At 32.8% G+C, this 15,092-nt stretch overlaps 1 protein-coding gene across 3 annotated transcripts in view; it reads left to right on the top strand.

Annotated features, from left to right (window-relative positions):
- The window catches only part of TMEM68 (transmembrane protein 68), a 40,758-nt gene extending 25,955 nt beyond the window's left edge, over nucleotides 1–14,803 (top strand). For all 3 annotated transcript variants that reach the window (XM_015598678.2, XM_006923969.3, XM_025041110.1), the window contains 3 exons: nucleotides 2,484–2,544; nucleotides 4,341–4,480; nucleotides 13,284–14,803. In XM_015598678.2, coding sequence (XP_015454164.1) covers nucleotides 2,484–2,544; nucleotides 4,341–4,480; nucleotides 13,284–13,388 — 306 coding nt within the window. In that variant the 3' untranslated portion in view covers nucleotides 13,389–14,803. The remainder of the gene's footprint in view (nucleotides 1–2,483; nucleotides 2,545–4,340; nucleotides 4,481–13,283) is intronic.
- Nucleotides 14,804–15,092: the final 289 nt, after the last annotated feature.

Raw genomic sequence — 15,092 nt, 5'->3', positions numbered from 1 at the left:
TGGAGTACCCCATCTGGATAACCCCTTCATAGGCTTCACAGAGTTTCATAAACTTAGAGTAAATGTTTAAGACTGTTGTTGCAGGCTTAACTATATTTAAATGGTGACATAGTAACAAATTAGAGTGAAAAATCTAAATCGTTAATGCAAGTTCACAAAATATTGGTAGAAAATATTAAGGTTCACCTGAAAGTTATAGCTTTTTGATATAATATAAATTATTTTTTGAACTTCTGAGAATTAAAACTTCGATAAGAATTTTTAGATAACTTTATATCTAAATAAATTGAGGAAAAAATAGCGCATTTTCTTTAGTTGGAAAACAAATAATGTAAAAAAATAGTATTTGTTTAAATAAAATTGTTTATATATTTTATATCAATCTATAAAAAACCTTTGAGATAGGATAATTATTGTCTCCATTTTAACATGAAGAACTAAGACAGATATGGTAAGTAAATTTATTCAGTGGTTCCCACTTTTTTAGTGGCAGTTAAGACTCTAAACCCATGTTAAGTGATTCTCCAAGAATAATTTTAATAAAATGCACATTCTCTCTTGTACACATGTGTGCACACATACCTACAGAGACACATATATGCATGTAAACAGAGTTTAATACTCGGCTACTTATGCAAAGACCTTGTATACAAAGTGTGCACAAGGAAAGGAATGAATAAGTGTACTACAACATCAGGTTGTAAAAAGGAAATGCTTATAGCTTTGACTACAGCTTGAATGCAAATTTAGAAACAGTGTGCCCAAAATATAGCCTGGAATACTGAGCCTGCTAGAGGAAGCTTTCTCCTGTTTAGTAGGTTCTAGAAATGTCCAGCTTCTGGAGAGTTCGCTATTTAAAGGACAGTATGTAACCTGAAGAGTCATTATATAGTGTGTACTGCAGTATAAACTTTGGAGTTCATGCAAGTCAGATATAAACCCAGTAGTGCTGATCTGAGAAGGCGAGCTAGTATATATGTGAGCTGAAAAGTTTCTAATCCTTCTTGGGTGTTTTCAGTTCTCAACTCTAATGTTATAACTACTTAAAACATTAGGATTTCAGCTGTCATTTTATTTTACAAAGTTAGTTGTGGTTTCCTAGATCATAATCTGAAGTTTTTACAAAAGCGTCAATGTACTTTGCCTTCAATGTTTGCTTTATGAGTTAACACCGTTGAATTTTAAGTTCTTCATCTGACTGCTTTTCTTTACCTGACATCTCTTTTTTCTAACTGGTTTTAAGATTGCTGCTGCCTATTTCTGACCCTTTGTATTCAGAGAATATGAACTAATTCATTAGACACATTGTTGTGTTTATTCATGCCTTCCTTACTTCATTCATCACATTTTCTTTTAGCACCTGGTCTATTCCTGGCAGTGTTCTGGGTGCTGGGAATATAGCAGTGAAAACAATGTCTGTGTGATTAGGAGCCTTCCTTCTCGGGGAGGGGAGAGATATAATAAATAAGTCATCAGTTTCTTTTATATAAGGTAATAAGTTTTATGAAGAAAGGTACACCTATAGTCTCTCCTTCAGTCCACCACATTTTACTGTTTTCCAAAACTGAGTAGGAATAGCTTTTTAAATATTAGCTTATTAAAATAGCTTAGATCCTGCTTACGAAGGCAGGTAATTCTGTATTAAGCAAATGCTGATGGTAGATTATAAGTAAAGTGACACTCACCCCCTCCCCCAATTTTATCTATTCTAAATCATCATTTAATTTGGTATATTTTTTGGGTTTAAAGTGTTCACTTTTTAATTTACTTCAGTTTTACTGTCATAACCTCCTTACATGATCTTTTGCTACTTAATATATTGTTTTTTGACATATAGTTACAGTCTCCATTTGAAAAATTAATTATTGATATTTGTGGAAAAATAAAAACCATGACCTTGTGAGCAGAAATACTTTAAAACTAATGACATGAATAATTCTTTAACATATATACTTTTCCTTTTTTTTGTAAGTCTTACACTTACTTTTCATTGATTTCGAACAATTTGACATTTAATAAGCTCACAAAAAGATGTTTTACTAATTCCATGACAGCATCTTGCTAAAACCTTTCATTTAAATTTATATAAATTTCCCAGTAGAGAGAATCTCTGTCTTGTAGCTTTTTCTTCAGCGAGCATACTATTCAGTAGCCCACTAAAACCAATTTAATTTTCCACATTCATTTTATTTATGAAATTAATGATTATTATAATTTTTGAGTATCAAGTGTTTATGTGGAATGATAGGAAAGTTGATAAATGAAGTATTATATGCTACCACTAGAGGGTAGTGTTTCCAATCTATATTTCTACAGATCAAGTTTAGTCTGATAAATCACAGCAGTGAAAAAAGTATACCTTTATTTTAAAAATACCTTGTTTTCATAATCTTAAATGGGCTCTCAAAAGTTTACATTAGTGACTCAATGGAGGCATTGAATGGATTAATATATTTACTTTTTAATTCAAATTCTCTCTTTAGCCCATTATTCCTATGTTTACACAAAATATTCGAGAAGGATTTAGATCACTTGGAGGAACAAGTAAGTTCTGGTTCATATGGTTTTTCTAATTATAATGTATTTGTAATGTAATATTTTAAATATTTGGGCTTTTGAACCCTAGAAAGGTTCAAAATTTAGACGTTTTTCTATTTAGATATTTTTCTATATAAAGTCTAAATGATAACTGGTTCTGAGTAATGGCAGTTATTAGATGTAGGTTTTTGTTAAATCTCATATACTTATTTGTTATGGGCCTTTTAATATTATAGAGTAAATTATCTAATTTACTATATTAAAACATGTTGAAGATTAGGACAGATTTACATATAACCTTGTCTTCCTGATTCACCCCTGAAGAAGTTACAGCTTTAAAAATGGATAACAATATATGATATTGAATTACGATGAACAACCTAAGGAGACATAATGTTCCTTAGTTTATTTCTGTTACTTCTTTTATTTGTTTTAAAAATATTTTGAGCCATGGTACACACATTGACATTGAAAAGTTCTTTTTACCAACCTTTAATTTATTGGTAACAAAATAAGCTCTAAATCTAGTTATAGGAGTGATAACAATTAGATGTGCTTTACTTTGCAATGTCTGTTGTTTTGTTTTAAAATTTTCATAGTTTGTTTTTATGCCCTATGTTTTATATATTATATTTGGTTGATTATATTTTATACGCTTAGTACTATGTTGTTAGTGTTTCTATCTCCATACAAATCCCCTCTTAAAGAACTTTAAATTTGTTGCTTCTTTTATGTCCAATGTTGCTGTATCATTGAAATTCCATTATGTTTTTTAGGTCTTTTTTTTTTTTTTTTCAAATTTAAAATGGAAAGGCAAGTTGATGTGATGTTTAACTTTTGTCGTGGAGTTATTTTGATTTTCTGTCAGATCATTTCTTCAGAATAAGTTGCACAGCAGAAATTATTCCTAATTTTTGTCTTTTTAAACTGCAAAGTGGTTTTAAAGTACTTTTTGACTGCTTTTTAAGCTTTTTTTCACTTTACTAGTTGATGAACTAAAAAATTTAGTGTCCAGTGATTTTTTTTTTTTTTGAGTATTACTTTGGATCTTATGGTGTATTCTGTGTTTGCATATTTAAACAGTGTTTTAAACTTCCAGTATGAGTCATCATTTATGTATTGTGTTGCTTGCCTTTCTTGAATTTATTTTTTAAAAAACTTAGTCTTATAGTCCATCAGTTTATATTATTATCACATTTAATCTTGCTAAATTTTATACTTGTTCATTAGCATTCGTAATTTTTGCTTTGTTGAATTTTTCCTAATTTATAATAATGTTTTTAGTCTTTACCTAGCTTATTGATGAATTTTAGTCTCACGTTTATGTGAATTTATTTTATGCTTCCATTTTTTTCTTCTATTCATGTAAGTCACGTATGTATTTGTGAGTCTCTAGACATTTTAGCTTCTAGTTTTTGGTTTCAGCCATTACCCTTTGTTTTGCAACAGTAGTAATTGGCTTGCCTTTTAAAATACTCATTTTTAAAAGGTCATACTTTTTAAAAAAATTAATAGACCTTATCTTTTTGAGCACTTTTAGGTTTACAGAAAAATTGAGCAGAAAGTACGGAGAGTTCTCATAAACCCCCTCGTCAACCCCCACCCCATTTCCTCTATCATTAACATCTTGTTCATCTGTTACAATTGATGAAAAGCTCCTCTTTTTAAAAAAAAATGCTAATTGCCAGGAGGTGATATTGTTTGCCGCCTTCTTCTAAGTCTTACATAATTAATTTGAAAGGTTACAATTACATGCTCAGAATATTTAATCAATTAAAACAATTTTGTTTACTTTAAAACAGGGCTATTTAGATGGCTTTATGAAAAATTCCGCTATCCATTTGCTCCAATGTATGGAGGTTTTCCAGTGAAGTTACGTACCTACTTAGGTGATCCCATTCCATACGATCCAAAGGTAACAGCAGAAGAATTAGCCGAAAAGGTAAATTATTCTTTCCTTCTTAGTCCTTGGTTAGATTTTTACTTTAAATTAGTATATTAAAAATTAATTTGTTAATTTATTTTACAAGCATGTTCTAGATCAGTGATCAGTGATTTTCTCCCCAGGGGACATTTGGCAGTGTCTGGAGACATTTTTTATTGTCACAACAGGCAGGACTTGGGAGGCGGTGGTGCTACTGCCATCTAGTGAGTGGAGGCCAAGGGTGGTGGTAAACAACCTACGATGCACAGTACAACTCTCCACAACAAAGAGCTAGCCATTCTAAAAGGTGACAATTAAAAATGTCTCTAGACATTGTCATGTGTTGCCTGGGGTGCAAAATCTCCCTTGGTTGAGAACTGCCGTGTTAGGGTATTATGGAAGCACAGAGGAAAGGTATCTAAATTAGATCAGAGACACCACCTTGAGGAAGGTGGTGCTTGAATTTAATTTTGAAAGACAAGATGGAATTAGGTGGACAAAGTAACGAAGTAGAGAAAACTGAATTTATGAAGGGATGGCAACGTGAAACAGCATGAATGAAATCTTTAGGGATTTGAAGGTGGTCTGGGGTAGCTAGATGGGGTTTGTAGATGAGGGCAGAAACTTAGGAAGTTCTGGACTACGATGACCTGCAATTGATTTTGTTTACTGCTAGCCAGGGGAGCTATTGAAAGCAGATGAAAGATAAAATAGGTCGCATTTAGAAAGATCACTAGAGGTGATATGGAGGCTAATTTGAGTGAGACCAGTAGAAGATCAAAGGGTAAAGAGACTGCTTTGTGAGGGAAAAAATAGGAAAGCTTTCTAGAATGAAGGCATTTGTGGTGGGTCTTGAAGGATGGGCATGACTTGGACATGAAGACTTGGGGCTGGAGGGAGAGTGCTAACAAAGAAACAGTGTCAGGAACTAAGGTGACCGCACGCACCAACAGTGTTGAACAGTGTGATGTGATTGGAACAGCGGGGTTGAGAAAGACTGCCTAATAAATTCTCCAGGAATTTTGCAAAGCACATATTAAAGATTCTAAGAAGCCCCGAAATAAAGAGGTCTATTTAACTTTGTTCCAAAGAGTATTTTCCAGTTTCATCTGACCAAAACCCTGTTCTTATTTTTCCTTGAATAGCTATAGAATAAAGTTGGAATCATTACCTTAGTGGGTACAGTTGGTAGATGAAACTGGAAAAGTAAGTAGGAGCTACATTTTTAGGCCCTTACATATCAAACTTAGGAATTTGTCTATCAAATACATTTCAATTAGGATAGACCTCTGTTTAGAAGTAGCTCATATCACTTCCACTCGACTTTCTTTGGCCAAAGCAAGCAGATGTATAATCTCTTCCTCTACAATGGTTTGTGAAGATGATGCTAGCAATTGTGATTACTTAGAATCATATAAATAAAAGTGTACTCTTTAAGACCAGAGGTTTATGAATTTTTGTGTCTCTAGTTCCTAGCGCAGTGTTATATATTTAATTAGATCTCAATAAACATTTGATGAATGAATGGATTAGATAATGATCTCCTTATATACATGAGAGCAAAGTATAGAATTGAGAAATTTTACAGATAGAATGTACCAGACTTGAAAACTAATTCTATATAGGTACCTGCAGGATATCTATGTATATATTTATACACGTAGGTTTTTGGAAATATTCTGCTGGAGTTTGGGAAGAGAAGTCAGAATTGGCAATGAAATTTTAGAAGTCACCTGCACTGAGACAATTACTGAAGCCATGAGCTTTACAAGGCAGGTTAGAAAGAGAATGAAGAGAACTGAGGCCAGAAGGTGTAAGAGCTAAGGAGTGGGCCATGGGAAACAACCAAAGCCAACTGAAGAGGAAGTAGCAGAGGTAAGAGAACAAGTCAATTTGAAGTCAGTGAGAGAAGTCAGCAGGTGAGGCTTTTTAAAACATAGGAGTAATCAGTAATGTTTGTTCCTGTAAAGACATCAAGGAAGATGAGATGAGAAATGACCACTCAGCTTGCAATTATACTTTCAGGGAGTATGAAACTACATAAAAAGCAATAAATGTCATATTTTTGAATCACCTAGAAAATGAGATGTGTTATGACTTTTATACTGGCCTTTTCTATACATAGTCTAATTTTTTAAAAAGTTTTTAAAAAACACATAACAAAATTTATCAATTTAACCATTTTCAAGTGTATGGTTCTATAGTGTATATTCACATTGTTATGCAACCAATCTCTAGAACCTTTTCATCCCGCAAATCTGAATCTATACCCACTGAACACCAACTATCCCTCCCTTTCTTCCTTCTTTCCTTCCTTCCCTCCCTCCTTCCTTCATGTACATCCATCAACACTTTATTCTTGTTCTTAATTATGGGCTATGCAAGATTCTTCCCCACCCCCAGCTTTATTTAGATATAGTCGACATATACATTGTATAAGTTTAAGGTGTACAATGTGAAGATACGACCCATGTATAAGTTGGGAAATGATTATCACAATAAAGTTAACACCTCCATCACCTCACACAATTACTTTTTTTTTGCTGTGAGATATTTAAGATCTACTTTCCTAGCAGTTTTCGAATATGTAATATGATATTGTTAACTATAGTTACCATACTGTACATTAGATCCTCAAAACTTACTCATCTTATAACTGGAAGTTTGTATGCTTGTCCAGTGTCTCCTCACCCCTCCATCCCTCAGACTCTGGCAACTACCATTCTACTCTCTGTTTCCATGAGTTCAGCTTTTTTAGATTCGCATATAAGTGAGATCATATACCAGCTCCTCATTTATTCCGCCCCCAAGCCTCTGACAACCACCGTCCTACTTTTTGTTACTATGAGTTTGATTACTTTTGAAGATTCATATGAGTGGAATCATACAGTATTTGTCTTTTGGTGATGGACTTAATTTCACTTAGCATAATGTCCTCAAGGTTTATCCATATTGTACCATGTGGCAGGATTTCCTTTTATTTTTAAGACTGAATACTATCCCATTGTATATATACACATTGTATATATCCCATTGTATATATCCCATTGTATATATACACCACATTTTGTTTATTCACTCATCCATTCATTCACTGATGGACATTTGAGTTGCTTCCAGTTTCTTGGCTGTTTTGAATAATCCTACAGTGAACCTGGGTTTGCAAATATGTCTTCAAGATCCTGTTTTGAATTTCTTTGGATATATTTTAGGATGTTTTTCCTTATTTCTGCAAAAAAATGCTGTTGGGATTTTGATAGGGATTGCCTTGAATGTGTACATCGGATAGTATGATCATCTTAATATTAAATCTTCTAATCTATGAACACAGGGTATCTCTCCATTTATTTGTGTCTTTAATTTCTTTCACCATTGTTTTATAGTCTTCAATGTATAAGATTTTCTCTTCTTAGGTTAAGTTTATAACTAAGTATGTTGTTCTTTTTGATGCTGTTGTAAATGGGATAGTTTTCTCATTTTCTTTTTTCGGTGTTCATTATTAGTGTATACAAACACAACTGTTTTTTGTGTGCGGATTTTATATCCTGCAAATTTGCTGAATTCATTTATTAGTTCTAACAAGTTTCTGTTAAATCTTTAGAGTTTTCTACATGTAAAATCATATCTGTGAACAAAGATAATTTTACTTTTTTTTCCATGTGTAGTCTGATTTAATCCTCGCATCAATCCTCTAGGGTAGCCCTTATTATTATCACTGTTTTTTTCCTTCTCACAATGATTTACTCTAATAGAAGAAAAAAAAAAGACCAACATTATTTACACAGTGCAATCCCATTCAAATTGGTATATTTAATTAGCAATTATACCTTACCAAGGCTGATGGTAATTGTTTTTTTAAAAGATTTTTATTAAAATATAGCTAACATACAGTACTGTATTGGATGCTGTGCACACATCCCCATGACTTGTTTGTTTTATACCTCTTATTGTTTGTTTGAACCTCTTATTCCTCTTCATTTTTCCCCCTTTTTTTGATTGTTCAATTACAGTTGACATTCAATATTATTTTATCTTAGTTTCAGGTATACAGCATAGTGGTTACACATTTATATAATTTACGAAGTGATCCACCTGACAAGTCTAGTACTCTCCTCACACTATACATAGTTATTACAATATTACTATCTGTATTCCCTCTAGGGAACATCCCTGTGCCTGTTTTGTAACTACCAATTTGTACTTTGTAATCCCTTTACCTTTTTCACCTGCTCCCAACCCCGCTCCCATCTGGCAACCATCATCTTGTTCCCTGCATCTATTTGTCTGTTTGTTTTGTTCATTCTTTAGATTCATTGCATTTATTTTTTTGTGTTTGCTTATTGTTGTTTGTTTTGTTTGTTCATTTTCTTTAGATTCTACATATAAGTGAGATCATACGGTATTTTTTTTTTTTTGTCTGACCTATTTTACTTAGCATAATACCTTCCAGGTCTATCCATGTTGTTGCAAATAGTAAAATTTCATTCTTTTTTATGGCTGAGTAATATTCCATTGTATATATGTACCACACTTTATCCAATTGCCTATTGATGTACACTTATGCCGTTTTCATATCTTGGCTATTGTAAATACTGCTGCAATAAACATAGAGGTGCATATATCTTTTCAAATTAGTGTTTTGGATTTCTTTGGGTAAATAGCTAGAAATGGAATGGCTGGATCATATGGTAGTTCTATTTTTAGTTTTTTGAGGAACCTCCATACTGTTTTCCACAGTGGCTGCACTCGTTTGCAATCCCATAAACAGTGCACGAGGGTTCCCTTTTCTCCACATTCTGGCCAGCACTTGTTTGTTGATTTATTAATGATAGCCATTCCAACAGGTGTGAGGTGATATCTCACTGTGGTTTTAATTTATTATTATCACTGTCTTATTGATGAGAAAAATTGATTATTTATTCAACCTTGCTGGGTTTTGCTGTGGTAGCAAAAAAGCACAGAATCTCAGAAGATTAGGACAGTAAAACTTACTTTTTGTTCATGTTATGTTTTCCCTGAGGGCCATGTCTTATCTGTCTGGGACTCAGGCTGAAAGAACTTTATATGAGATGTTGCCATTTGCCTGGCAAAAGAAGAAGGTCAGGAACGGAACCATGAGATGGCCTTTAAAGCTTCTTTAGAAGTGGCTCACTTACTCCCACTGACATTTTATTGGCCAAAGTGGCCACACTAGACTCTAGTGGAGCAAGACCTGGCTTCCTCCTACAGGGATGGCCCAAAAGAGAGGGCCTTGTAGGCGGAGAGAAGGAACACTCTACCATACTGGAACTCGGCAAGGTCAGACATTTAGACAAGGATGTGTGGCTGAACCAGCTATAGTGTTATATTAGACAAGACTATTCAAAGCTGCTTCTCAGTAGGAACTTTCACAAAGGTAACATTAATAGTGTATTATATGCCTTGTCTATGAACTTCATTCCTAGCAAACTTACCTCCAATTATTCTACTGGTTCATTAAGTCCTCTCATAGTTTTTTCTGTTTTATCCTGAAAGTAAAACCCTATGACACCGATTTTTAAGATTAGGACACACTCTCCACAAAGCATGACTCATCTCTCATCCTGAAATGATGCCTTCCTGAGGTGGCTGCTGGGGCGCTACGCCAGGCTGAGACCTCACCCTGTGACACTGCTGCTGCCCACACACACTTTATTGTTAATATAACACATTTCTTTGCTGCTCCCTAACAAATGCATTCTCCTTTAGGATATAACTGAATTCTGTTTTGTTCTTTTTATACTTTTTTCCTGCCTATCTATTAGGATTTAAGTGGGTCAGAGCTAGTTAGGAACAATTTTTTATAGATACTGTCTTTTTTTATGGTCAAAATAGAAGGTAATGGAGGATTGGGGGTGGAGAGGGAGACTGGCCTGATTATCAGAGGTTTCTTCCAGGTCTAAAATTAAATGATTCCTGTTCCTTTATTTTTCTGTTAAGGAAAATGTATTACTGATAGTTAAATTCCAATGACTTGATTTTTCATATGAGGGCTTTTCATATGAGAGAAAAATTTACTCATACGCGTATCACTGGTGGAGTCAGATATTTTATACATATATTATGTATTATATATACACATATATAACATATATATACACATACACACACATACATTACTAATTCAAACTAAGTAAGAAAAGATAAACCTTTTGGAGCACTGAAATACCTCGGTTTTGTTTCCAGTTACTTTATGTACTTTGTTATGTAGTAGAAGTAGTCTACTAGAGCATAGTTTAGTAGAATTTCTTGATGAAATTTACTTAAATATATAATTGCCATATCCATATTTTTATCATAAATTGTCATTGAACTAAAGAATACTTGAAATTTTCCTTTTGTAAATACATTGTTATGATTTTCTAATCTTCATTGTTAATAATATAAACATAAACTATAGCATAAGGATCCCTGGATTATCACAAATTCAGAATTACTAGTATCCAAATTAATGTAGCAGTGAAACCTCATTTTAAAAGTGGGTGATAGACCATTCAGTGTTTGATTGTGGAGAACCATTTTATAAACACTATCTAAATCTAGATTAAAATATACTGTACTAATGCCAAAGAGGACACTGGAGACATTCCCTTAAAGTTCTCTGTCTTAATCTCTCTGTTATTGTGTTTCCACGTTCATAATGCCGGTTTCTGTCTGTCTCTGCCTCTCTCTACGTTTTCATACTTATATCCACATATGCATATAAATACAGGTGTATTTACATATCCATGTGTAATTAAAGTGGAAAGAAGATGGAGAGAAGCAGATAGATTTGGATGGTATTGGGAGGCGGTAGTAGTGGACGCTGCCTATGGCCTGATTGGCTACTGTGAATGAGCAATAGGAGTTGTGAAGGTGACTCTTTGGTTTTGACTTTCTTGGCTAGATTCATGGCAGTGTCATTGGCTGAAACAGGGAACTTGAGAAAGAACAAAGTATGAGGGGAAAAGAATGTTAGTTTAGTCTTAAGAAGGTTGAGTTTGAGGTGCCTTTAAGACATTCAAGGGAAGTCACATTGAACATTCCTAGCTGAAACTGAGTGGGCTGGAGATATAAATTTGGGAGCCATCAGCAAATGAGTGGTAATTAAAGCTGTGGAATTAAGTAAGATTACCAAACCTTTGAAGAATAAGTCAGTGCCTGATTTTAGGATTATAAATCTACTAAAGAAGAGTGAAAGGGAGCAGCCTGAGAGAAGAAAACTTAGCTTTTCCTCTAGTGTGAGAGTTACAGAGGCAAGATCAATGGTGATCGAGAGGTAAGGTAAGATTAGAAGAATGTCCTTTGGATTTAGTGACAAAAGGGGATCATTGGTGATCTCTGAAATACTTGTATTTTCTTAATACATGGCTCTGATATTTCTTCACTTCAGTCCTTCCTTGACACCTCAATTCATACTAAACCTCTGCACTTTTTCACTGGTATTTAACTCCCTTCATTATTTAATTGAATCCTAACTGTGAAGCCTTATACCACCCCCTATAAACACACACCTGAAACTCCAGCCAGACTTGATAACTTGCCATTCCTTCAACAGTTGTTTTCCTGGGTCTTTTCCTCATGCTTCTTCCTTCACTGTTACTGAAATTTTACTGATCCTTGGGGACCCAGACCAAACAGTACCCCGGTCATTGCCTACCAGATGGGCTCACAAGTCTGAACTTCCAAATACTTTCCTTTCACGTCTCAGATGATACATCTCACAAATGATTTTAACATTTTAATTACTTTGTACTTTATTACGCTTTTTAAGTTATGAGCTCCTTGAGATTTGAGACTTGTTTTACTAATATTATAACTTCCAAAGCATCTGATATCTTTTCGAATCAGTGAATAAAGTTTTAAAAAAATACTTAACAGAACAGAGCCTATGTGTTAGCCACTGGGCTAAGTACCTGAAGGCATGGTTTCCATTTCATTTAATTCTTAAAGTAACTGTATGAAATAGTTCTCACTTCACAGATGTGAAAACTTGTGGTTTAGAGAAGCATGTTTTAAAAATATTTGGGGTAAATTTTATTAATTATATTTAAAAAAGGGATGAAGTTCCAAAATTGTAAAAAGAAGGCTCATTGTAAGGTTAGCATCTAAAAAGAAGGATGTATGCATACTCATGTGTGTACTGTTTATGTGCATAAAACATTTTTTTAGATAACCACAACCGAGTTGAAAGTAAAAATTATTGAAATTTATGAATTTAATGGGAAACAAATAGTTTTACATTTCTCAATTATACTGAGTTTTTCCATTGCTATGACTCAATTTAAATTTCTTTTAAACTGTCTAGAAATTTAGGTAATAAAGTATATCAGCTCATTCATTCATAGTTTTTCTCGCTTTTTTCTTTTGTATTGCCTGATACAGTTGTTTAGTGTGTAAGGTGATGAAGAGAAATGCACAGAAGTTTATTAATGGATGGAAAGGAGTGAAACTTCCATTTGCCTGCTAGAAAATTTCCTGCTACTTTTTTTCTTCTGATTGTTTTCTTCAGTTCTTTTAAAAAGTATTGTGTGCAAAGCTTTGTTGTGCTCAATGCTGGAGAAAAACTAAAGTGTACCCTAAGGAGCTTACAGTCTGGTATAGAAAATAGACGTGTGGACAATGTTGTGATCCAAGCATAATGAAATAAGTATAAGAAATACACTCTGGGTGAATTGAGGAGGAGCTCATTAATTCTGAGGAGAGATAGGTGCAAAATTAGAGAATACTTCTTGAGGGTAGTAGTACATTAAAATCTTTACAAAAGAAATGATCTGTATTGAGAACTAAAAGAATAATGGCTGTTCTTTTGTTTTCTTAACAGACAAAGAATGCTGTTCAAGCTTTGATTGATAAGCACCAAAGAATACCTGGAAACATTATGAGTGCTTTGTTAGAACGTTTTCATAAGAAACAAAACATCAACTAAAAGACGATCGAATATGTTTATATTAATATGTTTGTGTCTATAGTACTATCTTCTAAATTTTGTAGGTTCTATAATAAGTATTTTTGTAAAAATCATGTTAGTAAGCATCTTTCTCTGAACTTGTTAAAAATTGTATTGTCAATTTTGTTTTTGTAATTGTGTCAAATTTTAAACAATAACTCCTTTCATGCCTAATTATTCAGAAAATGATCACATTTCTTTTTATAAATTTCTAATAATGTATGATAAACATATAGATTATTAGAGTTAGGTTTATTAATAACAGCAGTCTAGTTAAATAAACATTCCTAAATAATGCATCTAATTACTATATCTGTTGCACTGAGCTAATTTTGCAAGATGGTATAATCTAGGATTTCGTATAGGCACTTAAGTTAGGGAAAAAATGCTCAGATGTGCCCTTCGTTCCTTTCATGACCTTGAGCAAGTCACCTCATGTTTTTGTGCCTCAATAATTTACTTTTTTAAAAAACATGTTTATACTATGGTGAAGAATATTATTTTCAATTCTTTATATTTTCTGTGATTGATAACTCTAGAATTGAAATTATAACCGAATTAATTAAACAATGCCAAGGTCTTTTATAAGTTCATGTACATATTTTGTCCATAGGATGTTTTAAATTATTCCTTCAAGTATGATGTCAAGTTGCCAAGCATAATGAAAAAGGTGTACTGTTTTTCAAATTGAATAAAAAAGAAATTAGGAAAAGTAAAATTTCTAATTATTATTTTTTAATATTATATTTTTAATGAGAATCTACAGACAAACAATATAGTGTGTGCTGTACGTTGTCAACCCTATAATATGGCATTAATAGTGTAAAGTTAAATATCATTGTAAGGTTAAAAATCACTGTCATGCTTTGCATTTCATATGTCAAATGCTGATTCTAGGATGATGAAAGCAGAGTTAAAGAAAGCTCTACTTTTGCTCAATTTCATGGCTATTCATTTCGACTTTGCAACCAGTCAAATGGTTTATTGTTTCAATAAAAGACGAATGATGAATTTATGTGAACACAAAGCTTTCTTAAAAATTAATGGCTTTTGATTTGTTGTCTTCTTGAAATCTGAATTTAAAAAGTATTTAAACAATAGTACCGGAAATCAAATGCAGTATCTCTCTCCCTTTTTTTAGATATTAAATTACTTGAATTTTTGTATATATTTTTGTATAACATGAATGTATGATATGTGTAATGTATATAAAATTAAGCAACATAAAAATAAAAGTAAAGCTGAATTGCAGTTCATTTTCTTATTAAATTGCATATGTGGCATTTTCTTATTTTAAACCAATTTCTCACCTGCAGTTATGTTCATGTATCTCAGCCACAGTTAATAAACCTTACCTTCCAATGTGATTAAATATATTTTAATTTCAATGAAAAGAGTCCATTAATGATTATTTGCAGCTTTGTTTTCTTCTAGCAGTGAACAGTGTTTGTTTAAAATTGATAAATATTTCTAGAATGAATGAGTACATGATCATAAAATTAATGAGAATAATGTTTTTGGGCGACTATTGGGTTTTAAAAACTGAAGAATGAGCAATATTCATTGCCAATGTAGCAAAAGCTATGGTTTTTTTTTTTTTTTTTTTTTTATACAGTATTTAAGTTTCATTGCTTTATTTAAAACCTTTTTGTTGTTCTTGTTCTCTGATGTTCAGACTAACAG

The sequence above is a fragment of the Pteropus alecto genome, unplaced genomic scaffold (genome assembly GCF_000325575.1).
Source record: "Pteropus alecto unplaced genomic scaffold, ASM32557v1 scaffold87, whole genome shotgun sequence".
NCBI classification, from domain to species: domain Eukaryota; kingdom Metazoa; phylum Chordata; class Mammalia; order Chiroptera; family Pteropodidae; genus Pteropus; species Pteropus alecto.
This window is presented reverse-complemented; position numbering and strand designations above follow the sequence as displayed.